General features: G+C 39.3%; 1 protein-coding gene across 2 annotated transcripts in view; it reads right to left on the reverse strand.

The window, feature by feature from the left end:
• The window catches only part of TPD52L1 (TPD52 like 1), a 46,486-nt gene that overhangs the window by 17,548 nt on the left and 5,937 nt on the right, over nt 1–23,001 (reverse strand). For both annotated transcript variants that reach the window (XM_063124720.1, XM_063124719.1), the window contains exons 2-3: nt 9,165–9,280; nt 5,303–5,451 (exon numbers count right to left, since the gene is read on the reverse strand). In XM_063124720.1, coding sequence (XP_062980790.1) covers nt 5,303–5,451; nt 9,165–9,239 — 224 coding nt within the window. In that variant the 5' untranslated portion in view covers nt 9,240–9,280. The remainder of the gene's footprint in view (nt 1–5,302; nt 5,452–9,164; nt 9,281–23,001) is intronic.

Consider the following 23,001-nt stretch of genomic DNA (forward strand, 5'->3'; position numbering starts at 1 on the left):
TGGCTTAAGGATTCTGGCCTTGATGGATGGGAGTCCTAGTTCCAATCTCAGCAGGGAGGAAGGGACCCCTGAAGAGAGTGCCAAGGGTTCCTTCAGGAACCCATTCGACAAACGTTTACTCCAAGAACTGCTTACTGTCTGTACTATATAATGACTACAGAATTCCCCTGCAAAGCTTGGAATATGTTGCTGCATTTTCCAGAGGTTTTTTTTTTTTTAAAAAAAAAAAAAGATTTAACGCAACACTTTTCCTGGACCAGCTGCAAACAATAGGGTACATTCACACACAGTTTTGTTGATATAGCTACATTGGAACAAAGCACTCCAGTGTTCAACAGTTCTGTTCACCTGAAAGAGCTCTTGGTGACCTGGATAATTTCCGAAGGTAACGTTGCATAGTCACAATGGCAGTACTTTTTGTTGACCTGGAAATTATTCCAGGTCATTTAGAATCTGTTCAGGTACATGGGGGTAACTTGCCAGGAGCAAAATGTTTATACTGCTTCCTCTATAATATCCAATGATTATGAAATGGGGCATCCCAGGTCATTTGTTCAAGGTAAATGCTTTCAGGAAATCAACTTTACAAAAGTGGGAATACTTAAAATAGGAGCTCCAGCAGCAAATCTGAAAGAATGTTTTTTCCAATTTCTCACATTACTTTTTAATTACATTTTTAATGTTTGCTTGTGTTTAGTAAGAGAGAGAGAGAGACTGACTGACTGATTGACTCTCTTAGGGAGCAATCTTATGTCCCCTAGACATAGGGTTGTTTGGTTTATTGACTCCGTAGTCATAAGACAGGGCATGGAGCCAGGAAACCACGCTCCCTTCTCTCTCTCCTCCCATAGGTGGCATGGAGAGAACTGTGCCACCCTTGCAAAACTGAGCATGGAGATGGTGAAAAGCAGGCATTCCCAGGAGCAGGGAGGGGAGGAAACTGGGGGTGTGGGACTACAAGGTATCCCAGTTGTCCCAAGGCTCTTTCCCTCCCCCTCCCCAAAGCCTCCGCTAGATGGGCAAAATCACTTGTCTAGCTAAAACACAGAGCATGAGGCACAAGGCTCCTCCTGCTTTGCATTGGATACACGTTAAGACTCCAGGTTCGGAGGCTTCTGAGCACCCTGGGTAAATCTCATAGAATTGCGCCCCTAATGAATATGTATCTTGAGAACGTGTACAAGCTTGTACATATGTCTAGAACAGCACCGACTCTGCGAAGCTATTCTTACCACTCCTGTCCATGGTTCCATCTACACAAAATTTCTCCTACCTGTCCCATCCATCCAGCAAGAGACTTAAATGGAGCCTCCATGTTCAGAGACAGTCTATCTCTGAATAATACTGGGAACAAGCATGGGAATGTTGTTCCATCATGCTGTGCTTCTAAGCTTTCAAAAAGTATTTGGATGGCCACTTTTGGAAATAGAATACTAGATGGAGACAAGCACCTTATTCAAGGCAGCAAACTGAATATAAGACAGAGGCAGGATCTGACTCTGAACACCACTCCCAATTGGGAGTTCAGACTGTAGATGGGGTCTGAACCATAAACAATTCCTTTGCTCCCATATTTGTTGTGATGCCATGATATAAATCTCCCTCAGCCCTCCAAGACTTCTCATGCTTACAGAGACAAAGGGATAATAAAATTCAGGCAGTCTCACAAAGCAATACTAAGCATATTACTTCTTCATGTAATATACAACTAATATGGAATTCATTGCAGCAAATGATGAAGGCTACTAGCTTAGATGGTTTTTTGTAAAGTATCAGTAAAATTCATGGAGAACAGCTATTAACCATCAAAGCTAATTAGAAGATTCATGTTCAGAGGTGTTTCACTTCTTAATGCTAGTTCCTTAGGGATAAACAAGGAAGGCACTGCTCAAGAACTTCCAGATTCATGTGGTTGGCTGCTGCTGGACTGGAGGGTGCTTGGACTGAACCAGAATGGACCTTATTTTCTAATCCAGTGTGCACACAGGTGTGTACACACACACACACACACACACACACACAGTGCTGAAAATATTCCCTCTCTTTACACATTTTCATCCCAGAACCACTATGCTCAAATTCATATTCTGCCAACATAGTTTTCTCTGTTTTCACCCCAAATTCATGTTCCCTTCAAAAACATGTTCCCTTCAAAAACAAACTAATTCTCTTCCTCTGCAGTATGAAATGTGGGTCAGTGCTTTATCTGTGTTTAATAACATATACTTCTATGTCTACAACCTTGTCCCCCTTCCTTATATAGTTGGTAATTAGTAACATGTATCATTCTCTCCAACCCAAATGAAGGCATATTGAGAAAGCAGAGCCTCCGTGTTTAAGGTGGTGACTGCCCCTTTTGTGTCCTGTGTTTTAGTGGTCCCCCAGCCCCTGCAGAGGAAGAGATCAGAGGCTGAAAGGCCAAGGTAAAGTGTGGGCACATGGATGCTAAGTTGTACGCAAGCATAATATAGTGGAAGTGTAGGATGTGTTTACTGCTTACCTGGCACGGAAGTCAAGTCTGTATGCCTTTGCTTGCCTTTGTTATGCTTTTTGGCACCTGAATGGACTTGTAACTAGTTTAACTCTTCTCTTAAACCAAAGACTCCAGCTGCAGGTGTCTTTAGTAGATTGCAAAGCTGGCACCTGGAAACTGTGTATTGCCTCATTAAGAGGCTAACAGGGGAATTTACTCTGAATGGAATACATGAATGTGAACATTTTGAGATTACAGAAGCATCTATGTTCTCAGAGATACATTTATGCTTGTACAAACTGTGGATACAAAAATAAAACCCATAAACACAACCCAAGGCATCTTGACCTTTGTCTTATTTTTCATCTGCAGTTTAACAGAGGAAGGACTGGAGAGTTCAGAACCTCTTCATGTTTATTCTTTAGATCATTGTAAAACATTTGTTTAAAGACAATTTTGGTGCACTGACAATCATGTACTTCAGAATTTATCTTTTACTATCAAAGTAGACAATAAAGATATGAGCATGTATTAATTTAAAAAGGATAGCTTTCCTTTTTAAGGAAACATTACTTAGGCAGAACATTACTTCATGCACATAATGAAGGACACATAATGAATTAAGTGGACCAACTACTTCTCCTAGCATACAGCAATGCATTCCATGTTCAGATGACACAACCATCTGCAGTCATAATGTATAGCGATACCTGTGAAACTAAGCTGTCTGAAGAGATCCAATATGGGATGAATTCACATTTTGGCAACCTAGATTTTTGCATTTTTCAAGAAGTCACAGAAAAGCTTGTGCACATATACACACATAGATTCCATCCCTGGAAGGGTTCCAGTGCACAGTGACCAGCATCTTCTTCACAAATATGCTACTAGGATATGCTAGCTCTACCAAGTAGGGACTGTCATCCAAATGCAGTCATTTACAACAATGACTGCCACGTATATTGGAATATGGTAGAATCCTGTTTACATGCTGCTTTTGCAGCTACATTAGATAGGAGTTATGGTAGGTGTAGAGTCCAATATATATTAGGATCATGTCAGACAACCCACTTTTGGGTGGCGTCTGCAAGACTTGACAGCTGATCAATTCATAAAGCAAGCAAGGGACACAACGTGTCAAGAAAACAATAATCAGGATTGAATATTTGGGTGGGAAAGCTGATCAATTAAATGCAGGATAAATTAAATGCAACATAATGTTCTGTTAGAAGTTTGCACTGGTATGAATCCAGACCCGCCTGTGCTAGTGTCACAAGCAAAGAAGCCTTGTGTAGGAAACAGAGCCTGGGATGCCAAAAAGGTACATTTCATGCAGAACAGAACTGCGTGCACAACTGCTTTCTCTCCAGCAGTTCCCAAAGAGCTAGGAACTTTAAAAACTGAACAACAGCTTAGCTCTTTGCCAGTAGGCACTCTTGTGGTTATCATAACTGCAAGCAATAGGCAATCTCCCTTACATGTGCATGACCCTTTTTCAACCCTGACCGTGGCATTAATTAGCGACGCCAGTTTTTTTAAAGGAAATACTACTCTTTTCATGTGGAGTTATTTCTACAGCATGGAAGGAACATCACTTGTTTTCTATAAGTCCTCTATAAATTGATATATCAACATATCAGTAAAGTGTCAACAACCTTGGATTCAAATAAATACTTCCTTACACAACATGCACTTAAGGAAGTCAAATGGGATTAATTTGTCCAAAGGAATCCAAAACATGGGCAGGATCTACACTACTGCTTTATAACGGCATTGACAACTGTTGCAGCCCATAACATGTTCCATATACTGCTTTCAAACCACTTTCAAAGTGTTATATAATGCTTGCTGTAGATCTGGCCATGATGCTTATTGGACAGGTGAAAAAAAATCTAGTTTGTGCTTTTTTTAGTTTGTTTTAATATATCATAGAAAGCAGGTTGCACAACAAATACAACCGCACAGCCCACAAATGCCTGATTTAAAACATTCAAAATATAATGAACGCTACCTTTAGAGTCTAGGCTGGCACATTAATTCCAATTTATTTCCACTGACTGGTGACAGTAATGGCAGTCCCAAAAACAATGCTTGGCTAAATGTGCTCTATTATTTGCCAAGTGTGTACCCGATACATACCTCCAAGAAACTTAGTGTGACACACTAAAATGGTGCCCTCATTTTATCCTCTAGTAGATTAGGCAAGGCACAAAGTGAATGTCATGTCTCAGTGAGAGATGAAACCAGGTCACTCAAGCAAAGTCCAACACATCAGCTATTGTACCCCTCTGACCTTCTAAGAACCTATGAAAGTAGCACTTAATGCAAGAGATGGGCAAATCTGTCAAGCTCAGTTTTGTTCAGGTTCTCATTTCTGCACTACATCTGTTCATTTTCATTTCTCCTTCGGACTGCAAATTATTAGTCTGCACAAAAATATTTATGTATTTTCATGCATGTTGTTCAAAATATGCACATTTTCGCAAGCATTTTTTTCAAATGTATGTATAATTTCAAGCAATTTTCCACTGAATAAAATATTTTTGTGCACATTTCCCAAGATATATGCATTTTCTGTATGAGCTATTTCAAATGTACACCTTCGTGGCACACACTTTTGAACACGTGCATTTCTTATTTTCGAGGAGGGCAATGGCATCATAAAGTTTGAAAAAGTATAAATTTTGACGTCTGGATTGTGTTCAGGTGTGTGTGACATGCACGTCTGGTAAGTTCATATTGACATGTGAACCCAACAAATTTCTCAGCTATTCCTACTCAATGCCACACAAAGGGAAAAAGATGAACATGTAGGAGGTTTGCACTCACGCAGTAGTTGTTTGCACATCATGCCAGCCCTTGCTAAAATTCTGTTTCAGTTCATTCATCAGGTTGATGCCAAGTTTTTGTTTTATTTCCACAAGATGCTTTTCTTTAGCTGCTAACACTTGCCGTAAAGTTGCAATTTCATCTTCTAGCTGAATAGGATTAATAAAACAAAAGAAAAAACTAGTTTTATTTTTCTTCATTATAAATGTAAAACAGTTTAGGTGACACACCTTTTTCAAGCACAAAAAAAGCCACAGCAAATGGAATCTCTACAGCTGGCAGAAATTTAAGGCCTGATAAAGCAATATAATTCCGCACATATTTCATATTGCTGTCTGTATGTTGTTAAGGGCTGCCAATGTTTATGAACGAGGAGAGGGCATGAGATTGAATTGCTTATTATTGTGATTTGAAACTATTTATCACTACATGAGAAATCTTACCAGTTGCTCTGCAAGGGTGGGATTTGAAGGTGAAAGTCAAGAGCCTTCCCTTAAACAACCAGCAGAGATTGTGGCAGCAGCAGGAAATACATGCAGCATCAGCACTTGGCATGGGCAGCCGCATACAGGGGCTGACACCTGATGCCACACAACATCCTTTTTTCTTTAACATTTAGTTGGGCGGATGCACTGCATGGCAAAGGGCCTGCCGCCAAGGCACACCATCATCTTTCATTTCCCTGGGGTACCTCATCAGACCAAGACAGACTGTGGACACAGCTGGAGCTTCAGCAGCAGGTATTTATTTATTTATTTATTTATTTTAGTATTTTTATCCCGCCCTTTAGTCAAAAAGGCTCTCAAGGAGGCTTACAAAAACATTTCTTAAAACAGTCCTTGCCCACAGGCTTACAATCTAAAAAACATGACACAAAAGAAAAGGGATTGGAAGGGAGGAGGAGGGGGGAAAGCAAAGCAAATTCAGGCACTAGATTCTTAGTTACTTCACTGTGCCATGCACCCACCTGGCTAAATGTTAAAAGAAAAAAGGGACTGCTTCCTGACACCATCTAGTAAGCTAGAGAGGGGGAGATATTGGAGCAACCAAGGCATTGTGGGAAGGGAATAGGGTGGCAGAACATGGGGAGAAAGTGGGACAGTAGCAGTGGAATATCAGGTGGGCGAAAAAACCAGGATAGCAGCTATGGAAAAGGGGGGGGGGATGTGAGGCAGAGCCCTCGTGGAGGACACCTTCCCCAAGGCCTCCCCAAACCTGGCAGAGCCACTGGATCTCATCATAAGATTCCTATGTACTTGCATGACTCTGTACCCCAGATGGCTTACACAAACAAGCAGCAAGTTAACATAATTATACGTATCTATGCAGACCAACGATGGTCTGTTAATATAAACTCAGTTTCAGGGCCACGAGTCAGTTTTTAAGAAAATACCTAGTGTAGGATTGAACCAGTCTTATTTTATTTCTTTTAAAATACCCAATCTAAAAACTTCTTGTACAAGCACAGAATGGTAAGAGAAAGCATGCCAATAACTAATCCTGAGCCATACCATAAAATATGGTATACTGCTATCGTAGTAGATGGTATCAAAACATTTACATGAGACGAAATGATTGCTGAACATCCCAATGCCAATTCACCCACAATAATTTATTCAAAGGTATGCACATTTAAGATCACCTGATAAACACAGAAATGATTGGGTCAATTTAAAAACAGCCACATGGTAAAGAAGCTAGGACTAATGCTTCTTTATGTATTTATCATCCATAATGGCTTTTAATCTAAAGATTCTCATGCATGGCACTAGCGGAGCTGCATACATAGCCATGTGCAAGAACCTGCATGTACATATGTACTGAACAGATGGTTGGGAAGTAATCTTCCCATTTAAAAGAGCCAGTCTGTGTTAACAATATAGAACTGGTTTCCGCCAGTATAAGCCAGCAGAGCTAGAAGGAGCCTTAACAGGCTGGTAAAGAGAAGGCTGTGATCTGTGTGCTATTTTAATAAAACCAGTTAAGTTTCAGCTATTCACGTAAAGCAGAACCTTATAGAGGCGGGGGAGAGAAGAAGGATTGGATGGATGCAGTATTTGCTGCATTTTTAAGGTCTTTGCAAAACCTAATTAATCCTAGTTTATGAAATAAATATCATCTTCAGCAATCTTCTATTTTTGTAGCTGTGTCATTAAATGAAAGACTGGAGAATTATACTTAAGTTTTTTCAGATATCAATACTCCAAGGCAGAAGATTCAGAAATATATTTGTTTTCCATTCATACTCCAGTCTAGCAAGTATATAATGTATAAATTATGAAGAACAATTTCAGTACTGTTGGTGCATTGGATGCAATGTATAATATATTAGTTTTTTTTAAAAAAAATCATTAAACTGCACAGAAAGGATCTGCCCAAGAGTCATCATTCCACATTAAAAAAGGAGAAATATTTAATGTGTTCATAGAATCATAGAATAGCAGAGTTGGAAGGGGCCTACAAGGCCATCAAGCCAACCCCCTGCTCAATGAACATCCACAAAAAACTTCACTCACTGTACAATCTGTGGATCATTTAAGAACACACAAATAGTAAGGAAAATGTGATAAGAGTATATAATGGTGGAGCTGGGAGTAATTGGCCCTCCAATTAGTGGAACAGATGCAGTCAGGGGGATTAATTCTTAAAATGGGACTGCAAGTGTGGTTAAGCATTTTGAGCTAAACCTTATGGCTTCATGTGTCATGTGAACCATGACTTAGTTGTGTGAACCATTCCTAACCATTAGTGGCTACATAACCATGGTTTAAACATGCTCACTAACCACTTGCTGCAAAAGGGTTAGCAGCCTAACCATGGCTTAGCCTGTTGTCTTAACAGGCCTATTATTAGAAATAACAGATATATTTCTAAGGGCATTGAGAACCAGTAGGCCAACAACTCCCTTTGGAAGCATAGAAGGATTCCAAGCAAGCATGAATTCATTAGAAGTCCAGAAACTTGGTAAATTTTTTGGGAAAAAGTCAAGCATTTCTAAATGCAAATCCCCAATGCATTTCCTTTGAACAATGTAATTATATACCATTTGAATACTGTGAACAATTTAGAGCAGTTTATGATCAGAGCTGACCTAGATTCCATAACTGCGCTGACTACAAAATAATCTGTATTGTGTTATGTGCCTTGAGGATGAAGGCCTTAACCCCACTCACATCAGTGAGAATGAAAGACCTGGGGAGGAAGACTTACACAATTAAACAAAACATTTCTTGTGCCTGATTTTCATTACTCTCTAAAGAAAAGAGGTTAAGGGGAGGGAAGACATGTAAATGAGCAAACAAAACAGCAGGAACATTATTTTCAAAGCATTCTGTTATAATAACCAAAGCAGCCTCATTTCCATCATCTGAACTGAATATGCTTAATATTATTCTATTGAACACATTTATATCCAACCCCCATGCCAAGCAATTCAAGAGTGGCATCCATGGAATTTCCCCATTATTCTCTTAACAATCCTGTGAAATGGAAAAGCATGGGACACAGAACCTTGCCCAAAGCTGCCCAACACACGTCATGGTTGGACATCTATTAATGTGGACTATTTGACTAGACTCCGATCTCTAATCTCCATCTCCAGTCACTTTTTATTGGGAGAAGGTTTGACCTCTGCACAACCCATGGGGGCACTGTTTTACACAAATGGTGGTAAATTTTACAGTCAAAGTAGTGCAAATAGATTCTAGTAAAATGATATAGACCCCAATGGTACTTTCTCGGTTCACTTTTGTCATGCAGTTACACACTGAAGGACAATCATACCGGGAAAATCTGGTTGCAATAATGATATCCAGAACCAGCTCTTAAAGATGACATAGGCAGGAAACCAAAGAACATTTACCTTAACAAGTTCAGCTTTCAGCTCTTCGCGCTCTTCTTCAGAAATCATGTTGGTAAAGTCAACATCGGTGACCATGTCTTCATCTGCTTCATGTAATGCTTGTCCTTCCAAAAGACCTTTAGAAATAAAAGAGAAACATTTGAGGATTTTTTTCTTGAGGGGGCAATGCCAACTTGTGGAATTCAGAGACATTTATCACTCACTCGGAAAAAAACAAAACATCCCCCGCTTGAATTAGTTGGACTCTTATAACAGGAAAAGGCCAAAGCTTAGCTGTAGAGCAAATGCTTTGCATGCAGGAGCCAGGCTCAATCCCTAATATGTTCAATTAACAGGACATCAAGGATGCAGGGGTGGGAAAAACTGCTGCTTGAGAACGTAGAAATTCATTGCTAACTTAAGTAGACAGCACTTGGCTATTGTCAGGTCTCTTGTCAGTAAGAACTCAGCACCAAATTGCCATACAGTTTGTATCCAGACTTGGGGGCCATCTACACAGTGCTGCTTTCACTGCTGATCCCCCCAAAACCCACAGCATCGCAGTTGCGAAGTGACAACTACAATGATACATGGGCAGGATTGAACACAGAACATTCTGCCCTAAGACTTTGCAGCATTGGGTTACACGGACATAATGCACAGCAAGTAGTGACTAACAATGGGGCTCTCAAAGTATTTTTTTTTCTTCTGTAATGCTGCGCAATTCCATAACAGCAAATGGATGCCTTTGTGTATTTACAAAGACACAAATGTTGGGTCTTGGCATTTAACGTAATTATCTGCCTTACTTTGGTTTGCCAATGGCACCTTACCGGTGCCATGCCTATCATTTGTAAACACTCACCTGGGTCCAGCCCCACTACCCTGCATTCTTGTGAGACTGCACCATGTAAACAAAGGTGTGCAAATTTGTAGCCACAATGGATATCTTGTGTACACATGCCCATGGTCACACTTAGGAGTAGGTCCGCTGAAATAAATGGGGACTTAGTTAATAATGATGAACCTAAGTCCCATCAATTTCAGTGTGTCTACTCTAAGTACGACTAAGTCTGGATTCAATCCAAGGCCACAGCTAGACCTAAGTTTTATCCTGGGATCATCCAGGGTTCGCCCCTGCCTGAGCACTGGATCCCCTGTGTGTCACCTGGATGAACAGGTTTGACCCCTGGACGATCCAGGGATAAACCTGAGGTCTAGCTATGGCCCAATACCCAAATCTTTACGAAACTGAAACACCACACATACACTGAAAACATCTAGATAGTATGTTTGATCATCAAAATATCATTTGGTGCTTCTTATTCAATACATGCTAGCTCTTTAGGATAGACAGGAGATGTACATGTACAACGAGTTATGTTCATCAGATGCTACATGAGTATTAAATCCTGTTGTGTGAAAGACAAGCTGTGTTTCAGTCAGCTTTTATTTGCATGAAGGCAATTTCACATCACTAGTTCAAAAGAAGTAAATCCAATGTAGAAATATAAGCCTCCATGGAATAGAAGCACAATGTTACCTTGCTGGAAAATGTAATGATTTGGAAAGGGACAAATATCCCTTTTCTTATATGCATGGAAACTGCAATATGCTGCTGAAAAGAAGCGTGTTTTTTTAATCTTTGTTGGGTATTATCTACTCTTGTGCCAGTAGACATTACTACACGAGTTTTGTCAGGACGATTCCTACCGGAAAAGTTAGTAGAAACACTATCTTCCCATCCCAAAATGTAAAAGCAATTGTGAAACTATGATGAAGGGTGTATGCCAGGTAATTTCCTAAGAAAAAATAATTTTGGATAGGGCTCTAGTAATACCTGTTTTTATTGGTTCTAATATTTTTATTGATTCTAATATTTACCTGGAAGACATAAAAAACACAAAATCATGACTGAAACATGATTTGAAAATTTCACTTCAGTGATATGGTCTGCCGTATTTTAAACAAAATCTGTTACCAGTCTTCCTAATGCTGCTTTTCAGAAGAAAAAGAAGGAGGAGAAAGCGGCATTGGGGCTCCTAGTGTGTGTTCACCCTGGCTCAGGCTTCCCCAACTTGGTGCTCTCCAAATGTTTTAGATTTCAATTACCATGAGCCCCAGCCAGTATGGCCAACGGTCAGAAATTCCTGAAATTGTAGTCCAAACATCTACAGCACTGGGTTAGGAAAGGCTGCTCTAGTTTGTACTTTCAACCTGTAAGCTTGCTGCATTGTTCCTGTCTAGACTTGGGGGGGGCGGGGGAACGATTTTTTTAATTAAAAAATCCAGAAACATTCTGATTAAAGACAGAGTCCCCAAGGTGTTCTGCGATATACTGTGGGTAAAATAAAGGAAGAGCAGGTGGAAGCAGTACTTAAACCCTTCTCTACCCAGCATTTCTCGTTCCAAATCTATCCCTTAAGTGGCTTCCCACTGCCCACAGGCTTTCAGTTGCATTTTTGCAGGTTAAAGAACATTCTGTTTCTGAAACTGTTTTTCCACAGAAAAACAGAAAAGGACAACAGAACTTCAGCATTATTTATTTACTTAAAGCATGTTACCCTACTTGGTTTATATAAGATCAATAACAAAATGATAGTCCCTACCCTCAGGCTTGTAGTCTTAAAGACAGACACAAAAAGGAAAAGGGAAATGAAAACAAACAGGCTCAGCTGCCAGTTGTTAAAGTCACCACATTCTTTTAATTACCAGCTTGAATGGAAATACTTCCAGGAAAGAAGGAGCTAAATGGATCTGGACTCTCAGGTGGGCTGGGCTCTAATGCCCATTTCTCCTTCTGCCGCAGCCAGGTTGAATGGTTGTTGCTAGATGTCACTTGAGGGAGAGGAAGAAATACACTGAGTGGTCTCTGAGCAGAGTCAACAAGGTGGGTCCTGCTTCCCAACTCTCCCGCTGCAGCCAGGTAGAATACACACTTTTGCATCTTGGGCAGCCCCTTAAAAGTATTCCAGGTGCCAAAAGCATGTAATATTCCTGAAAGCCCTTACAAAGTTTAGACCAGGCATAAGCAACCTGGTGCCCTACAGATGTTCTTGACTACAACTTCAACAATCCCTGTCCCCTGGCCATGTTGACTGAAGTTTATTGGAGTTGTATTCCAAAACATCTGGAAAGCAGCACATTGCCTACTCTAGTTTAGTCTGCGAGCCAATAGGATAGAAAACAGTGTCTCTATTATGCTTGCTAAATATTTTCCAGAAATTCTGAGGATGAGGCATACAAATAAAGAATTGAAGTTCAGATTTTTTAAAAAAATACAAGTCAAGTAGTTAGTTTCTGCTCAGACCTTAAATCTAAAAAAAAACCCAGTATATTTGAAATAAAATTATGCAATCTCTTAAATAATATATTTAGTCCTAATATTTATAATCTAATAAAAACATCCTAGAACCCTTTTCGGTGATATATACTTAGGCATACGATTGTGAAATGTGGCATTTCACCATTTCCAAATTAGTTTTCAGTATGAACAGATAAATAAATTCATACTCATACTCATTACTTGCTGCTTTTAGGCTTAAAGAAGCTAAGCCAATGATAAATTCCTGCCTGTAAAATTGAAGAAATAAAGAAAATTGGCTAGCATTATGAAACCTCCGTTTTCACTTACTTTTTTCTTCTTATACTGAAAAAAAATCACAGCATGAAAAGGAAATTTGCCAGACAGGGAAAACAGAAATTAGGTTGCATCTACCTAAACTTCAGGAAGCTATATTTCCAAACACTGAAACCGAAAGCCAATGCAGAATCTGGCATGCTTATCTTGCAGCACAATCCACACATAGCTGAAAGTAAACCCCATTGAACACAGAGGGGCTTAAATGCATAGGGTTGCATTGTTGGTGTTAGATTTTGGCTTGAACTGATTTCTGAACTTTTCTGAATTTATGAGACCGATATCTATTCCTAGTTTTCATTACAGAGTTGAACAGCGGTCTGTTTGGGGTGAACCAAAGGTGATATGGAGGTACAGAGCTACCCAAATCTTATCTCCCTGACAGCATCTGTATCTTCATGCAGTAAACAAGTTCAGAATGCAAATGAAGCAGGAATCAACTTTAGAATTATTCTAAGCAGACCTGCTGGCTTTTGAAGAGGACACTCTACTTCCATTGGTGTGGCCCCTAAACACAGGCTTCCCCTCAGCGTGTCCATGGGATCCAGTAGTTGTCTGGAACATAGTATGGCCAGGAGTACCCAGAGCCATGTTCCATTGCTATGACATGGTTTATTGTACTGTGCTAGCATCACTGAGTACCTGGCCCTAGGATCTTTTATGTGCAACAGAACATCTGCACCCAGTCTTCCATGCTTGGTGACCAAGAGCCAATTTATACCTATATTTTGTTCCTTTTGTGTGTGTATTTTACAAACACTTTTATGCTATTCTTAGGTCCTTAGCTCTATTACAGTGCTCTGAATGTCCATTTACAACTTTAAGAGAATATTGTCTTTAGACAGATCTCTGAGAAACAGAACATTCATTTGCTCTATACTCATATTCTTTATCTTCAAAACATGCTGCTAAGCAACATGCAGCCCAGCAGCCCAAATCCTGCCATCTGTTTGTAAACTGACTGCCTTGACCTTTGGTCTTAATAGAAATCAAAACTTCATAAAGACAGTAGACCAACAACTTACATATTAGGAGAACTAAGATGACAATAAAATTTAGTCACAACAACACAGTAACATCCTCTGGTATTCCTGTAACAATGTACTATACAACTTTCATGGTGGCAGTTTTACCACCATGAAAATAAATACAGCTACTTTTACTGTTTGCCAGTAATAACAGAAGCCAGTGATAGAGGCCAACAAAAAAACCTGTCCCAAATATTTAGATACTGGTTCCTTATAAATGTGAAGCAATACAAGAGAGGAGTATCATCAGGTGTTTAATACTCACAAATACCTCAAAGCATAAGGAACATTCCTACATGAGCTCTCCAAAACTGCAGATGGCATTTGTTCATGCCTAAGAAAGCTAAAGGCTCTTCTTATTTATTTAGTGAGTTCTAGTAATACTTCTCATATCCGTGACTAAATTTTATCTGGAACTAAGGAGCCAATGACTAATTAGCCAACAGAATCAGATTACATTTAATTAGTACATCATTTATCAGACTAAATTTGAGCTTCAATTTAGCAGCTTGAAGGACAGACTTAAGACAAACCATTTATTTGAAACAACCTACTGTTCCCTGGGCAATACTGTTCTATTTCAGAATTGAGGGGGGAAAGTCCTCAAAACAAGTTGGTAACTCCCTCATCTACAGGTAGGAATTTAAAGAGTTAAGTATATAGTTTGGTTCTCATGCCAACTAGCAATATTCAAATTTCAGCTTGTAACAACTCCAAAGATACATCCTTGGTTGCTCCCAGTATTAATGTGAAGACTTAATTTTGAATCATCTCCAAAATTAGCTCATTTCTAGCATTATCAAAATGTGGAGATATGTTTTAACCTTCAATATCTTTATAATGAAAAACCCTCATATTCTCTCCTAGTATTACCAGATATTAATTATATCAATAATTAATATTGTTTTTCCCTCCAATCTAATACATCAAATATATACCTGCTTCTCTGCAGCTTTATGCCAAGCCAACTGTTTTAATCAAACTTTGGAACTGGACGAGGTCCATAATAAATCTATTGTAAGTCAAAATGTCAAGAATGCAAACCTTTCTAAGCTTCATTCATTTTATGAGCAACAGATTAGAATATACTATGCCAGTAAATGTCTAACATTATACCTGTAGCTTTTGATGGAAGTAATTATTTCATGATAATTAGATTCCAGTAGAAACTGCATTATATATGGATAGCAAACTGCACGAGATATTTAACATAAAATACCACATTCATTTCCTACATATTAAGAAATATTTCTGGTAACTGGGGTTGACAACCTTTCCCAAATACCTTCATGTTAATACTAAATATTTATGCAAGTGATCACTTGGATGCTTAAGATTTTTCTAGTTCTGCTGTCATAGTATTTCACTGATATCTTTTTGTACAACAAGGACATGCAAGTAACAGAGGATTACTTGGTGTGTGTATATATATATATATATAAAAATGAAAAAGACCGTTCGTTACTGTCGTTATATCTCCGAAAGTTCTTCACCGATTGCTTTGAAATTTTGACACAGCGTTGCATTCGATTACGCGAGCGTTGTTATGTAACTATGTTCTCTATGAGGTCAAAGGTTTGTCTTAAAATCGAAGAAATAGGCCTCCTCAAAACCAGTCCTGCTGATCATTGTGACATCACCAACCAGTAGGCCAATCCGCTGCCTCTGCCTCCTCTCCTATTTGCATGTACTCTCGCAATTGGCTAAGTGAATATAGATGTCACACCTGTGACAGTTACACATTCTGAAGAAAGGTAACTGCCAGGAGTTTCCAGTAACCTCCTCACCGTAAAAACATGCTTTTATATCTCCAAAAGTTCTTCACCGATTGCGTTGAAATTTTGACACAGCGTTGTGTTCGAATACGCGAGCGTTGTTATGTAACTATGTTCTCTATGGGGTCAAAGGTTTGTCTTAAAATTGAAGAAATAGGCCTCCTCAAAACCAGTCCTGCTGATCATTGTGACATCACCAACCAGTAGGCCAATCCACTGCCTCTGCCTCCTCTCCTATTTGCATGTTCTCTCACAAAACTTTGCAATGGCACGCAGCTTGCAGTAAAAAAATTACTGAGCAACGTCATAGAAGGAACAATCTTGACAGGACCTTTCAAAGGTGAAGATGTCCTCATTCCTTGCATTCCTATGATTCCAACAGATATGCCATTTCAATTTAAGAGATTGCAATTCCCAATTCGATTGGCATTTGCAATCACCATCAACAAAGCTCAGGGCCAATCTTTAGAATTGTGCGGTTTAGATCTAGACACAGATTGCTTCTCACATGGACAATTATATGTTGCGTGTTCTAGAGTCGGCAAACCAGACAATCTCTATATCTACACAGACAATGGAACAACTAAAAATTTTGTATATCCACAAGCATTGTGAAATTAAACATATTAGAAACATCCACTTTGTCTTTTCTTTCTTTTCAATTTAACCAGACTGAGCCACAGCAACGCATGGCAGGGTACAGCTAGTGTGTGTATATATATATATATATATATATATATATATATATATATATACACACACACACACACATATGTTTTTTATTAACACAAATTAAAATACATCAACTTCACATTAAAACAATCAATCAAAAAGAAAGAAAGAAAATATTACATAAATTTGCTCAACTGTTAACATTTGTAATTTATCAATATTCATAATCAAACAATACAATACAATACAATTGCTCCCCTTCACCCTTTGGGATCTATTCCTGCTTCCAAAATCTCATTACTTCTTCTGGTGGTGGTTTTCCACTTCCCTTAGAGAACACATATACCAGGAACTGTTTCCAAATTCCGTCAAATTCATTCGTATTTGTTATGCCTCTTCTTACTTTTATATTACATGTCAATTTATCATTAATGGCAATATCCCAAATTTCCTTATACCATTCTTCAATACGATAATCTCCTTGGACCTTCCAGTTCCTAGATATAATTAATCTCGCTGCTGTCAGCAAATTTGTTATCAATTCTTTAATTTCCTTATTACTCTTTAAATCTCCATATAATGATAGTAATGCCACACTAGGTGTCTCTTCAATCTCCATTCCAACAATTTCTTTTATCTCATTAAACACCATTTCCCACAATTTTTGTACATATTCGCATTCCCACCACATATGTAAATACGTTCCTTTTTTCCCACAACTTCTCCAACAATTTGCTGAATACAGCTTATTTATTTTATTTAATCTCACTGGGGTTAGATACCACCTCCATATAATTTTATAATAATTTTCTTTAATTCTCACCGACATGTTTCTCAACACTCTTTGTCTCCATATTCCCTCCCAACTCTGTTGCCCTATCTGTACCATCAAATCTGTTTCCCAAACCATCTTTCCCATATTCTCTATCTCCCCCTTCCCAAGCAATATTCTATATATTCCACTCGTTAAACCTTTTATCCCTTTATTTTCTCCCTTTTCCTTTTCTTTTTTTACAATCAGCTCCTCAAATTTTGTCAATTCTCTGCATTCACCATTATCTCTTAACCATTTCTTCGTCCATTGTTCCAATTGCCAATAATTTAACCAGGTTAAGTTCTTCCCCTTTAACACCTCTTCTAATTTTTCACGAGTGTTCATCTCGCTTAACCAATTTTTTAATTGGTTGTATAATAAAATATGTACTTGGTATATATTTTAATGGTTTAAACAACATTTTCAGTAGGGTTGCCACCAGATTCTCTTCCACCCCTTTTTTGACACCTAAGTAGTTGCCATCAAACTTGAACAAAAATGAAAAAGCAATAAAATACTTACATATCTGAGTTACTAGAGCCAGTCCCTGTTTTATTTAACAGACTGCCACTGTGATAGTGTCAGTACAACTCTGTGATAGTACAACTCTGTGATAGTATTGATTCTTCTAAGGGAAGCAACTGTCATAGCACTGATCTGTTATGGGGTAAAAGATGGTGGTGGGAACAAGTTTAACCCCCAGACCTGTGACAACATTTCTTCTAGAGGCAGAACTATTAGGGGCCAAAAACTAACAGCTGAATTAAACCAGGAGGTTGGGAGTTAAACTTGGTCCTTGGCCCATCCCAGCAGATCATCAACAGTTATAGCACTACTCCTAAAGCAAGCATGGTTCTGTCAGGTGACTGGAAGGGTTATCTGAGTGACTAGGTCCTTCTCCCATTCCGTAATAGCACATGAGTACTGTTACAATACTGTTCCCTCAGAGCTGCAGGGTAACCATATTCTAAAAGGAGAGGGCTTCAATCCTTTTAAATACATTAGAGCAAGGCAGCAGAATTTTCCTGTCACTGCAACAGTGTGACAGAAAAAAATGGTACCCCTCATGGCTCTGAAAAGCCAGCAGAAACCCTGTCTACTTTTGGAACACAGTCTCAAATGTGCCAACAACAGATACTGTGCTGCCACGTTTTATTATCCCAAATACCAAAACTTACTGGTTTGTGGCAATTCCCTGCTTCCAGTAACCACAGCTTGCAAGGTTCCATATTTACTTTGATTCCATTCTAAATAATCTGTTCACCTAATGCCACCCTTATAGGCCTTTTTGTCAGGACTACTTGGGAAAGATAAATGAGGGCAAAGAAGAGATGTAAAAAGGATCATCCTAGTCCTGCTCAGTCACAGACATTGGAAAATGAACAGGTTAAATATGTGGAATTAATTTTTCCTTGGGATGCCTTTTCAAGCACTATATTAATCCTATCTTTGCAGAGAGCAGATTTATAGTCACCTAAATAGAAAATAAAACCCAGTATTATCAGGTTTCAAAATATCAACAAGAGTTTCCCAGAAAGGAACTCACACATGTGCAGAAACTGTGATGGATTGTGATTGATAGATCATTCCAGAAAAGAAGTGGTTGCTAGGAGCTCCAGTAATCTTTGAATTCCTCACATGCTTACCTGTTTAGGTTACAATCCAGGGAAATGTAGATTCTCAAACTTGTTCTGTTACCAAAAAATTGTACCCTGCCTTTCTGTAAGATATTCAGGTTTGTGTAGATCTCATTTTTTATCCTCAGAATCACTATGTGTGTTAGATTAGTCTGAAAGAAATTGATTTTCCCAAGGCCAATCAGTGAGCATCAACATAGCTGAGCAGGGATTTCATCTTAGGTTTCCCACATCCAACCACTGGCTTCAATTCATTTCATTGTTTAACTCACATAACTGAAGGCTTGTCCAAAGTTTCATCAATTAAGCAGCAGCAGACACTTCTACCTTTTGTATAGCGCGTATAAAGAACCTGCTACAGTGACCTTAAATGGGCCCTATAGGCATTAATTTAACTGGGGCCTTCACTAAAGTTACAAAGACAAATAAGGCGCTGTAATAAATATTTCAGATATATTTCAAAAATGTAATTAGAGGTTCTGGATGCTTAGTGAAGATTCATTGAGTTCAAATATTGTAGACATACTGCAAAATGTCAAGTTCAACTTCTTTGCAAAAACAGCACAAGCTGACCGAGCTAACATATGTTCCTCCCTTCCTGCCGGATTTCCATTTCCATTTTTCTCCATCACATCTACAACCTTCTCTCTTTGTCATCACTTTGTGCACCTAATTAATTCAGACATTATGGTAACTTAAATGGCACCGGGAACATATTAGAAAGTAACAACATTGAAATAACAAAGAAACTTGGGGAGGAAACAGAGAACTCCTGTAATTTCCAAACAGCTGTTCAATTATGAGTAGCTCTCACATTCCTTTAAACATTTGGGATGAAATGCCCCCCTTTAGCAATATGTGCAGAAGCTAATTACACAATTCCATTTTTATAGGCAATGGATAGTTATTACACTTCTTTCCTGTTGCTTAAAATAATATTTGAAGTCAATAAATAGTTAAAAGAAAATTGTCATTGCTTTGTTGGTTAAATGCTAGAGTAACATTGTGCAAATTGAGGAACATTACTTAACTATTATGAAAATATTATGCTTCAGAGCAACACTATTTTATTGAGCTCCAAGGCATTAAGGATACAGAGGTTTAGGTCTCAACAGTGGATCAATTAGGCCTAGAGATTTTAACTATGCTAAAGTAAATGTACCGTATTTCTTCGATTGTAAGACGCCATTGATTGTAAGACGCACACTAATTTCAGTACCACCAACAGAGAAAAAACCCTAAGACACACCCGTGATTCTAAGACGCACCCCATTTTTAGAGATGTTTATATGGGGGGAAAAGTGTGTCTTAGAATTGAAGAAATAGGGTAGTTAACTCTTAAGGGAAAGGAATGAGTTTATAAAGGAACAAAGTAACTGTCAAAATTCACACTTTTTCAGGGATAGGAGGATAGTCTGCTCCTGCTCTCACTTCTAGGATAGGGCCAATCAAATTATGACAATGACGCCCTTCTCTGTGCTGGGAGAACAGCTCTACCCAAACCCAGGAGATCCACAGCTAAGAGGAAACAAGAAACATATTCAAAACACACAGAGAGAAAACAAAGCCTGATTACAGAGATGTGCAATCTCTATGATCCCCCATGAAGGAAAAAACCCCAATCTCCTCCTGTTGGATTTATCAGGACAGTTTCTAATGCTTTGCTCCAGAAATGAGAAGAGCAGCCAGCCACAGACCGCCCAGTCAACTAAAAGAAAAATATGATTTTCAAGTTAAGAGATGGCTGGAACAATACAAAATAAAACCTTACTACTTTAAGGTTCCTGAAGTGCCTAAAATACAAGTAATATCACAACAAATACAAGAAAAGAAACAGATGAAACCATAAGGTCTTGTCCCTGATTTGGGGTGCTATCATATTGCCTGCAAAAATGTTCATATTCTAGATTACAGAAAATGCACTGTTCTGACAATGAACAAAACTCTTGGCATAAACTGATTTCTAATTGAACTATATTCTGAATCAAATAAAGATGCACAAAGAAGCCAACATGGATTTGTCAGGAACAAATCCTGTCAGACTAATTTGATCTCATTTTTTGATCGGGTAACCTCCCTTGTGGACTGTGGGAATGCTGTAGACGTCATATGTCTTGACTTCAGCAAAGCTTTTGACAAAGTACCACATGACATTCTGATTAAAGCTAGGTAAAAGTGGGCTAGATGGAACAACTATTAGGTGGATTCACAGTTGGTTACAGAATCAGACTCAAAGAGTACTTATCAATGGAACCTTCTCAAACTGGGGAGAGGCAACGAGTGGGGTGCCGCAGGGCTCAGTCCTGGGCCCAGTGCTCTTCAACATTTTTATTAATGATTTGGACGAGGAGGTGCAAGGAACGCTTATCAAATTTGCAGATGACACAAAATTGGGTGGGATAGCTAATACCCTGGAAGACAGAAACAAACTTCAAAGTGATCTTGATAGGCTGGAGTGCTGGGCTGAAAACCAAATATATTTCTCTATGCCTTCAATAACAGCGTCAGCTAAGGATAGTGTGTCTCCTCTGAATGAATGCTTGGAAGCAGTAATGGGCTGGATGAGGAAAAACAAACTGAAGCTGAATCCAGACAAAACAGAGGTGCTTGCTGTCAAGGGCTCTGACCTAGGTTTGGAGGTGTGTAAGCCAGTTCTGGATGGGGCTGCACTCCCCCTGAAAGACTGTGTTTGCAGTTTGGGGGTGCTCCTGGATCTGTAGCTCCAAATGACAGCCCATATGGATGCGACGGCCAGGAGTGTCTACTATCAGCTTCGGATGATACGCCAGCTGCGCCCCTTCTTAGAGTCAGTAGAACTGAAGACAGTAGTGCATGTGCTGGTAACCTCAAGGCTTGACTTCTGCAATGCGCTCTACATAGGGCTACCATTGTACCTAGTTCGGAAACTTCAACTAGTTCAAAATATGGCAGCCAGGTTGGTCACCGGTACATCTAGGGCGGAGCATATTACCCCAACATTAAAATCACTCCACTGGCTGCCAATTAGTTTCCGGGCAAAGTACAAAGTGTTGGTCATTACCTTTAAAGCCCTAGATGGTTTGGGTCCAGGTTATCTGCAGGATCGCCTTCTCCCATATAGTCCACCCCGCACACCCAGGTCCTCTGGGGTGAACTTACTTCAGTCAGCTAAAACTAGGCTGACATCAGTTTCCCAGAGGACCTTTTCTTCTGTCGCCCCCAGATTGTGGAATGGCCTGCCGGAGGAGATTTGTAAAATTAACTCTCTGTGTGATTTTAAGGCAGCTTTAAAGACTAGCCTTTTCAGGCAGGCCTATCCAGATCAATGTTAAATCATGAATTTTTAAGATGTATTGATTCCTTTTCTAATGGTGTTTCCCGCCTCGATCCAAAGGGAGAGGCGGGTAAGAAATAAATAAATATATTATTATTATTATTAAAACAACAGAATCAAATTTAATAGGGGTAAATGCAAAGTTCTACATCTAGGAAATAGAAACCAAATGCAGTTACAAGATGGGGGATACAAGATGGGGGATACTCAGCAATACTGCAAACGAGAAGGATCTTGGAATTGTTGTAGATCACAAGCTGAATATGGCTGCAAGAAAGGCAAATGCTATTTTGGGGTGCATTAATATAAGTATAGCTTCCAAATCGCGTGAGGTACTGGTTCCTCTCTATTCGGCCCTGGTTAGGCCTCATCTAGAGTATTGCGTCCAGTCCTGGACTCCACAATTCAAGAAGGACGCAGACAAGCTGGAGCGTGTTCAGAAGAGGCCAACCAGGATGATCAGGAGTCTGGAAACAAAGCCTTATGAAGAGACACTGAAAGAACTGGGCATGTTTAACCTGGAGAAGAGAAGATTGAGGGGAGACATGATAGCACTCTTCAAATACTTAAAAGGTTGTCACACAGAGGAGGGCCAGGATCTCTTCTCGATTCTCCCAGAGTGCAGGACATGGAATAACAGGCTCAAGTTAAAGGAAGCCAGATTCCAGCTGGACATCAGGAAAAACTTCCTGACTGTTAGAGCAGTACAACAATGGAATCAGTTACTTAGGGAGGTTGTGGGCTCTCCCACATTAAAGGCATTCAAGAGGCAGCTGGACAACCATCTGTCAGGGATGCTTCAGGGGGTTGCATTGAGCAGGGGGTTGAACTCGATGCCCTTGTAGGCCCCTTCCAACTCTGCTATTCTATGATTCTATAAAAGGTGTTTTAATATCTGTTACCCAAATGTAATGTGTGATCATATTGATGCCACAATCCAATGCAACTGACAAATTAGGAGTCCTCAACCTTTTTCTGT

This window comes from Elgaria multicarinata, chromosome 4 (assembly GCF_023053635.1).
Source record: "Elgaria multicarinata webbii isolate HBS135686 ecotype San Diego chromosome 4, rElgMul1.1.pri, whole genome shotgun sequence".
Taxonomy (NCBI): Eukaryota; Metazoa; Chordata; class Lepidosauria; order Squamata; family Anguidae; genus Elgaria; species Elgaria multicarinata.